Source organism: Triticum urartu, chromosome 7, assembly GCF_003073215.2.
Source record: "Triticum urartu cultivar G1812 chromosome 7, Tu2.1, whole genome shotgun sequence".
Taxonomy (NCBI): domain Eukaryota; kingdom Viridiplantae; phylum Streptophyta; class Magnoliopsida; order Poales; family Poaceae; genus Triticum; species Triticum urartu.
Genome location: NC_053028.1, coordinates 619749644 through 619759759, shown reverse-complemented (window position 1 = coordinate 619759759; position 10116 = coordinate 619749644). Strand labels below are relative to the sequence as shown.

Here is a 10116-nt window from a genome sequence, read left to right as displayed (position 1 = left end):
CACAGGATGATAGGAGTGTTGCCTTTGGAGCCGGCCATGGCGGATGGATGGATATAAGCCAGCTCTAGCTGCATGCTCTTGGTTGCAAAAGGAAGGAGCAGGATATAGTGGGACACATCTCGAGAGAGGCGATATGGTGGACGAGCTCGCATGCTCCTGCTAAGTGGACCAATGGGACAGTTTGATGTTGGAGGTGTCATTTACTGCTTGGTAACCGAGAGTTGACGAAGCTGTGAGTGAACGTTTGGGTGGGCTGCACATGACAGGGTGTACAGTTGGTAGACGCTGCTATTTTGTGGGTACTTTTTCGTGAGTAAAAAGGGCTAGCAACATACTTCCTCTATTTCACAAAAAAAAGCAACATGCATCCTCTGTTTCACAAAAAAAGCAACATACTTCCTCTAAAACAGATAAAGTTAGCAACACACTTCCGTAAAAATGCTAGTGGGCGAACACTCTATTACCATTATTTTCCTTTGGTTCTCTTTACATTTTATTTCCAGCTTTACTATTCTTTTGGGTAAAATACAAGAGCTAAAAAAATATAGGTGTTCACGTACATAGAAGAAATGTTCGCGGATATAACAAAAGTTCATGTGTATTACAAAAAAAGTGTGGTAAAAAATGTTCATCATGTTAAAAAATCATCACATATTAAAAAACCATGTTGTATTTAAAATCTTATCTGTCGTGCACTAAAAATTATTCATAGCATAGTTCAAACATGTTTATCATGTGATATAAAAATACCCATCATGCGTTAACACTCTTTATTATAGTTACATGAATTTTTTCTCTTAAATGTTTAAAAGTGTTCATCCTGTATTAATTAAATTCATCAGCTAATTTAAAAACTGTTCCTCATGTATTTAAAAAATTCATTGTGTTTGCCAAAATTTCCCATAGTATAATTCAAAACCTTTAACCATACATTGAAAAGTGTTCATTTTGTATTAAAAATGTTCACCATGTATTTAAAAAATATTCACCATGTATTGAAAATGTGCATGATATATCTTCAAAAAACACAGTGTACCAAAAATATATCTGTTGTGCATTTTTAAAAAGAATCATCATGCATTAAAAGTTTATTATTTGTGTATCATAATGTGATCCTTTATGTATCATAAATGTGTGTACTTTAAAATGATTTGCTAGGTGCGTAAACCATGTCCTGAGTGCGAACGTGTCACACGGGGCCCACACACGTCTATCCCGAATCTTCTCCCCACTCTCGTCTTCTCCGAATCCCCATCTATCGATGCGCTCTAGTCTCTCTGCCTCCTTCTTCCAACCACCTTCTCTAGCATCTACGCGCATTGTTGTGGCCCAGATGTCGCCGCCAACGGAGCTCCAATGCAACGCCGCCGGTGCTGCGACCCGGGCCTCGCCACAGGCGAAGCTCCAATGCACCGCCGCCGATGCTGCGAACCAGGGCCTCCCCGCCGATGGAGCTCCAAGGAAACACACTGCTGCGACCCGGATGCCCATATGTCGCCGCCGGCGGAGCTCCAATGCAACACAGCCGGTGCTGCAATCCGAGGCCTCCCCCCGAACGGACCTACAATGCAACGCGATGCTATGATTCGGATGCCCAGATGTCGCCGTCAGCGAAGCTCCAATGCAACGCCGCCGGTGCTGCGACTTGGGCCCCGCCGCCAACGGAGTTCCAATGCAACGCTGCCGGTGCTGCGACCCGGGCCTCGCTGCCGATGGAGCTCCAATGCAACGCATTGTTCAATGTTTAATGTTTGTTTACAAAATGTTTGCCATGTCTTTGAAAAATGTTCAATGTTTGTTAAAAAAATGTTCAATGTGTATTTAAAAAATGGTTGCCATGACTTTGAAAAATGTTCAATGTTTATTTTAAAAATATTACTGTGTATTTTAAAAATGAAAGGTAGTTGGGTGTGCAACTGTAGTTGCGCGTGACCAATTGATATACAGTTGTGCGTCACGGACGTGCAACTTTTGCTCACGCAAGATGACTTGTTGCGCAGTGTGTGGATAAAATAAAATCAAACCCAAATAGATATAAATCAATCAAACGGAAAAGATTCTTATAAACCTTCACGTAAAATCAAATGGCGAGGACTTCTTTTCTAGGTTAGAATTAGTAAATAATGTTTAAAACTACACGAGGATATTTTCACAGCGATGAAGATTTGTTTCTGTTAAATGGAGAATTTGCTTTCAGAATGATTTATGAAGCACTAAACCATCAATAGAAAAAAGAACAATACAAATCATAGTTTGTCCATTCATTCAGAATGAATTAATGATATATGCAACTCAAAAGAAAAAGAGTAATAATACGTGGAATCCAGTTCCAAGCTGATGCATTAGTCAAGACTTCATATGTGCTTCACGCTTGTCACCTAGGAGTACCTGAGAAACTTTCCTTGTGGGCCAACGGTACATGATGGAATGAGTCACCTGTACTAGGACGATCTCACACGACCATGCACTGTGCAATGGGCCCCATGATTCCTAACATTAATAGTATACTCCCGCCAGTTCAGATCTAGAGACGAACATGCAGCGGGGATAAAGTGTGCAGGCGAGGACGAGCGCTCCTTTCAATTTTCGGACACATATCCGGCTATCATGGGGGAATATCATAAAAAGTGATACAAAACCAGCTTAGGCTAGACACAATGGGCAGGAACATAAACTAGTAACCTACACACTTTCTTAGAATATGTTACTACCTCCATAGTGGGTAGGAATATGTATATAGTGTCATGCAACGATGTATTTATTAGGTTATAGACTCATTGTTTCTTGGAGTGTGTGATGTTCCGGTAACTTTAGCTAGTTACCACAAGCAGCTCTCTCTTTATTAAATATGTGCCTCATAAGCAAAGTTGCATTGGAGTGTGTGATGTTACTCCTAAGTTTCTGCCCATTGTGACCAGCCTTAAGCTGACTGCACAACAGGTTTGCATTGTTCTTTATGTAATGAAAAATAGCCTAATTAAGTAGAAGAACAAAATACTGATGCTGGAGTGCTATTTGATTCAGATAGTCCACCAATTGGCAATGAATTTGAGTTGCTAATAGAGGGTGATCGTGACATGATTATAGGAATACATAATATTCCCTATAGAAGCAGTACCAGTATGGTTGTGCTGGTTTGGTAATTCCAAAGAAGTCGGCAAGACAGAAAACACATGATTTATTGCCAGTGGAAAGACGACATGACCCAATACTGAGGACGAACGCCGACTTCGGCTCCTCCCAATGCTTCACCTTGTACAGGTGCTAAGCCTTCCACGTAGGCAAAAAATCTGATGTGGCAGGTTATTTAAGAGGAGAGAGATGAGTGTGGTAACCCAGGAAGAACCAATGCTAAGCGCGTGAACCTAAGCAAAACATTTAAAGGAAGGAAGCCCACCAATACATGAAGAGCTTTAGTTGCTAAATCATTAAATGAAGCAAGCTTAGCAACCACAAGCTAAGCACATATGCATTGGGGAGTATAGTTGCTAAGCTATTTAATGTGCTTAGCACCTCATCTAAGCACCCATGCATTGGCACCCCCTACGACTCCACGCAGCGTCGATCGAGTGGTGGCCGAGCTCACTTCAAAAATTAAATATAATCATCAATTCAGAATATTAGGTAGTTATTGCTGCTAACTGTAGGTAGTTATTGCTGCTAAATATAATCCAGTACTCCCTCCATCCACGAATAAGTGTACATCTAACTTTTGTTTTAAGTCAAACTTTTAAAATTTTGACCAACTTTACAGAAAATAGTAGTAACATATATAACAACAAACTGATATATTATCAAAGTACACTTCAAAACGAATCTAGTGATTCTAATTTGGTGCCATAAATGCTTTTACTTTTTCCTAAAAAGGTGGTCAAAGTTTTAAAACTTTGACTTAAGACAAAAGCTAGATGTACACTTATTCGCAAACGGAGGAAGTACTTAACAATTAGGTAGTTATTGCTGCTAACTGTATCTGTAATTGAAAGAAGAGAACATCCACCCAACCTCATCCCGATCCGCCGATCGAGTGGTGGCCGAGCTCACTTCAAAAAATTCCATATAATCATTAATTCAGAAATTACTTTGTACTTAACAATTACGTAATTATTGTTGCTGCTAACCATATCTATAATTGAAAGAGGAGAACATCCATCCACAGCCTCATCCAGATCCGCCGTCCAAGCGTATGCACAGGGTGCCAGACATGTGTGATACCACTCAGCGTCCGCGATGAAGAGCAGCGTGATGCCCAGGCTCATGACCAGGAGACCCTACTCCTCCCAATATCGCCGATAGCTCCTTCCCAGGCATATGTTATGTGCATGCTTGAACAGAACAAATTCATCTTTGCTTCTAAAGCTACATTGTATGCATGTCTGTTTTAGCTGCCTGGCTTTGCGAATGATGAGCAGGGGTATGAGGGAGTAAATGCTAAAGACCACTCCTTGCTGCCTGCGCACAAGACGGGAGGGCCATGTGCGGGACGGGTGTCGTCCATGATGCTCTGGGCGACCGCGCGCCACGACGGCTGAGGCGAGGCAGGAGTGCCATGCACAACAACGCTCCGGACGCCCGCACGACGACTGGCGACAGCCGTGGCATGGTGGGAGGACGCTAACCCGCCTGCATCTCATCAAGGCATGGTGTCTGTCCGTTTCTCTTTCCCCTCCTTTCCAGTGTCTTGCACAACGACCCAGAGGTGAGCAGTTGAGCCCGCCTCGACAGGGAGAACCCACGATGGGGCGTGACTTGCGTGGTTGATCCATCATATTATTGTGGTGTTCAACAGGAAATCCTTGACGAGCCAACTATGTTGCGTCTTGGCCAGATAGAAATGCTTCTATCGTCGCTCGCGCTCGCCGTGGAACGACATAGCCAATGCAGGTCCATGTTGGAGGGGCTAGTCATATTCTTTCTCCTTCGCTTCCTTGTGATCCGACTACGCGGGGACTCGACCGGCGCCGTGCCATCACCTGCCCCATCGCCGCCACCGCCGCCACTCACGAGAGGTTGGCGTAGGGAAAAGAGAGAGCAATGTAAGGTTGGTCCCATCGATCGAGGAGGACGTGTGTATAAGTGCACCTGATTTGTACGTACGAAGCTAGGCTAAGTAGACCTCTAGATTGATTCTGTGGAGGCTAGCACATACGGCAAGCTAGCTAGTTGATTGCCGTGCAAAAACAAGCTAGTTGATCTTGCCACTTAATTTCGTCGGACAGTTACGCACACATATGCATGTATCCACAACGATCGAATAGTTCTTTTTGTTTTCTCGGTACAGCTTTTCTTGTTTGTTTGTAGCATATTTTTTATTTGCGAGGACTATCTTTGTAGCATACTGATTGCATAGAGTCCGATCCAGCAAATACTTATGCAACTCAAAAAGGTGGAACTGTGTTACGAGTCTGGGACTTTTTTTGCGCAACGCTTTTTTTTCTTATACGTGTGTAGATCTATTTTTAAATCTCAATCGTCAATCTTCATGGTTAACATAAAATCAACGAATATAAAAAGATGACATATGAAGAACTATGAAAGGTTCCAACCTTTAATATTAAGTATAGAAGTATAGATATAGATATAGGACATACTTATGTTAGTATGAATAGTTCATCGTGATTCATACTTCAATGCCATGTTGTCGAGTCAATATGATATAGAAATGACCACAAGGCGGTCATGGCGGACGATGGCGCGCGACGTCTCTTGGCGTCGTTACCCTATTGAAGGCATCGTCGTAGCAATGTCGCGTCGCTCCTTTCGGCATGCTCCGGGGGAAACCCTAGATCTGTTACCGGATCAGACGATGGCGACGTCTTGCACCGCGCTCCTTGCTGGAGGCATCGTTGTGGAGCAAGTGCTAACTCGAGTGCACATGTGGTGGAGCGGCCTGGTTTCTAATGCATCATCGACGACGGGTCTCGGTGGCATGACACAACGGAGTTTCGGCGACAGGAGCGTGTGCATGGACGCGTGCAGGATGGTGGCACTTTATTGGCGTCATGGTGACATCTATGGTAGTATGGCCTGACGAGGTGAATGCATTGATCAGTACTGAAGATGGGAATGCGGAAGATGGAGGCAGCTGATCCTAGAGCGTGCCGGTTGGTACTCTCGGCTTGCTAGCGAGTAGCTTCATGAGGCAATCGGAATAGATGTTGTGTGTTGATATGCGGCGAGGCATGTCACCAAGTGTAGTGGCAGTAGTGGTCTGGCTAGTGGCTTTTGTTTGATCATTGTATTTGGTTTGCTTGGCTATGTGGAATAATATAATAAAATGGTTGTGTGCATTGGTTGATGTAGAGACGGGGGTATTCCTCCTTTTTGAAAAAAAAACAAGAGTAATCATCTGCACAATTATGTGAGACACAAGCTAGTTTTCATTATTATAAAAACAAATAATGAAGGGGTCATGTTCTTCTTAGCATCTATGATATTAAAGCCTTTGTCGTATCGATTGATGCCCAACTGAAGCACACATTCGAAACCAAGGCTCCAAAGATGAATTAGTAAGGGGTATAAACTTAGTTTATATAAAACAATGTCTCTAATCTGAAATTTGATTATGTTGGTCGAAACAATGTCTAGTCAGTTTGGATATATATATATATATATATATATATATATATATATATATATATATATATAGGGTCGCGCTATTCGTCATCCTGGATGAGGAATAGTTATTCTTCACCCCCTCTTTATTTTGACATCAATGCACCGTATTTTTACGTTTCGTAAATTTTTTCTTATTTCATACATAAAAAGAGAATGTAAGACAATATGTACTCGCCGTAAAAAATATTTTATATTATGTAAAATTACGAATGTAAAAACATAGTGTAAAACATTCATAAAATATATATATATATATATATATATATATATATATATATTGTGTGTGTGTGTGTGCACATTATGTTTTAATTAAGGTTTTGCCCTAATTTTTGTTATATTAGTTAACAAGAACGACTAATAGCACGGTTGAAAACTAAACATTTTTTCTGGTCAAATTATGTATATAAATTATTTTAATCCGAGTAACAGTTGTAAAATTATAGCATGGTCATTTTAACATATGCTCTGTAAATAATAAAGACCATGGATCTAAACGGCCTGAAAACATAGTGAACTGGGCATACTGTAGCTGAACTCAGAATACTAATTAACCAGTGCCCAGCTGTGCGTGACAGTGGATACAGAAGTTGGGCCGAAGCCCAACAGATAGAGATAAAGAAGAGGGACTTAATACTGGATCGTGGAATATTTAGAAAAACACTTGTTTTTTTTATAAAACATACGATGGCGGACGGGCAGAAACACTCCGTACTTTATCAATAGGTATATAGAGCCTACAAGAAGCCATGATAATATGTGGAAGAGGCCGAGTAGGGATGTGGTCAAAATAAATGTTGATGATGCTTCCCGAGTTAAAACATTCTAGATGCAACAGGCGCTTTTACCCATGATGGAAGAGGGAACTTCATTGCTGCGGCAACATGGCGCGTTCCTTAGGTGACCAGCGTTGACTCAGCGGAGATGACAACGATCCGAAATGGATGCAAGGAGGATCGGATGCAAGAAAGTGATTAGTGAATCAGATAGTAGCGTTGTGGCGGAAGCAGTGCAACAACCAGAAACATATGTGGGCTCAGATGTTGCAATGATACTTGAGTGCAAACATTTAGGCTGAAACTTGCGAGTGTCTTATATTCACAATGTCGCCATGAAGCAAATGATGTGGCTCACAATCTAGTGGAGAACTTCTTTTAGTGAAAAATCTTCTATGTTTGGGAATCTATAATCCCTGATTTTATTTCTCACTATATTGTAAATGATATATCTATTATCTGAGGAATAAAATATGTTTATTTAAAAAAGGTATATAGATATACTCCCTCCATTCTTAAATATAAATCTTTTTTAGAGATTTCAATAATGGACAACATACAGAGCGAAATGAATGAATCTACTGTCTAAAATATGTCTATATACATCCGTATGTAGTTTATATTGAAATATCTAAAAGGACTTCTATTTACAAAACGGAGGGAGTATACCGCGAAAGTATTTGCACATTATGTTTTTCTTTTTATCGAGGGGTGTTTATGCACATTATGTCAACCAAAGCTAAACCTAAAACCTAGAAAGATTGTTAGAATCTGGACGGTATAAAGCATTGAGAAACCCGCCGCCCAGTCCTCTCGAGGGCCCAAATCCCACCGACCACCCAGAGCGCCGCCACTCCCACAGTATCCCTGAAATGCCGAAGTCGCGAAAGCGGAAGGCCACCGTGTCGCTGCCGCCGCCGCCGCCGCCCACGGCCCCGAATGGAGCACCGCGCGTGGTTCGACAAGGCGTGGGACGGTGCGCGCGTGGTGGTGCAGGACGGCTGGCTACGCGTCATGTTTGAGAAATTCCCCGAGGATGCGGACGAATGGTACGATCCAGGGGCTGACCTCGCATCGCCAGGCGACGTGGACGCGCTCCGCGCGAGGTTCCGCCGGGAAATCCCGGCCCTCAACAACGCCCGCTGCGGCGATCTCCGCCCGGGCGACCGGCTCTGCCTCGCCTGCGATATCTACGGCGACGAGGACGAGCCCAAATACTACGACGCTGTCCTCGAGACTGTATGTCCTCCTCGTCGCGCTCTACTCAGTGCGTTTGTCAACACACGCATATGCTTGAGTAGTAATAGGCGCAGACCAAATATGCAGGTGGACGGCGTGGAGAGGTGCGCGTGCCGTTTCACCGTGCGCTGGACGGTGGGCGTCGAGGTGGTCTGCTGCGTGCCGGAGTATCCCATCCAAGATCCGGTGCTAAACAGGTTCGGCGAGGACCAAGGGAGGCGACGGCAGCGTCGCAGCAGGCAGCCCCGACTCTGACACCAGCAGGTAGCCGACGGTACAGTCTCGCGTTCTCCTTGAGTAAACTGTTAATGAAGGAATTTCTCCCCTAAAATCTTCAGATGCTTGATACTTACAGCCATCGGCTAAAAGAAAGCAAGAGATACACGCTCATTACTCTGGTAACAGAATCACAATTTTGCACGAGCCCCACGTCCCTCACTATTAAACGGATAAAGGATACGAATTGCATAGGTGCGAGTGACCGGGCCGGTCCATTAAGCCATGTCCCTCCTACCACCTACTTTTGGAAATAACAATAGATTAACCCGTAATTGTATCTATGTCGATGCAACAACGTATTGGTCCTGAATATGCTCGCCTTGAGTCTGCCTCAAGCTATAGCAAATGGGACTAAAGGCCAGTTCTTAATCTCCCTCTCCTCAGCTTTTTCCATAAGCCACCTCTTATATTCATTGGGGCGGGATAACTAGCTTAGAAGTCTTAAAAAAATTAGAGCCGGCTTATTTTTTTAAGCTGGAAAAGGCAGCTTATTTTTTAAGCCGTCTAAAAAGAATTAGCACTAAAGTAGTTTTTGAAGAAGATATTCTCCCATCCCTATAGGAGTCATATCAGTACTTTGTAGGGCTGGGAAATGTATGACACGGAATCACAATTTTGCACAAGCTCCGCTTCAGCACACCTCCTTCACCAAACGCATAAAGAGTAATATGGACCTTTGGCAAAATGTATACGCAGACCCATGTATATGATTTGCACAGGCATGAGCGAGTGGGCTGGCCCACTAAGTCATGTCCCTCCAACCACGTTCTATCTAAGCGACGTAAAAATACAAAGAAAAAGGTGGCTCACGAGGACTCAAACTCAAGACCTCCGACTTAAGGCGCGCAATTCTACCAACTTCACATCACTGCTGTTTGTGATGTTCTACAACACGAAATATATAAGAACATACAGCAGCGTTCATATATATGAAAACATTTCTGAAAAAAAACTTTGATTGGAAGAAAAATGAACAATTTTGAATGCTGAATTGATTTTGAATTTATGAAAAAAGTGGAAAAGACAAACATGTTTTCTAATTTGAAATTCCCGAACATCTTCCGAAACATGAACAATTTTGTAAGAAATTAAAACAGATATAAATTCATGAATATTTTTAGAATTTATGAACAAAATTCGTATACATGACAATTATTTCAAATTTTATAAAAAAAATAAAACTAGGAAAAAATTGACAACATGATTT

At 42.5% G+C, this 10116-nt stretch overlaps 1 protein-coding gene across 1 annotated transcript; it reads left to right on the top strand.

The window, feature by feature from the left end:
• The first annotated feature begins 8243 nt into the window (after window positions 1-8243).
• Window positions 8244-8885, top strand: LOC125519200. The gene has a single exon (XM_048684073.1). It carries the CDS (start codon window positions 8331-8333, stop codon window positions 8883-8885), a length of 555 nt encoding a protein of 184 aa, XP_048540030.1. The 5' UTR covers window positions 8244-8330.
• Window positions 8886-10116: the final 1231 nt, after the last annotated feature.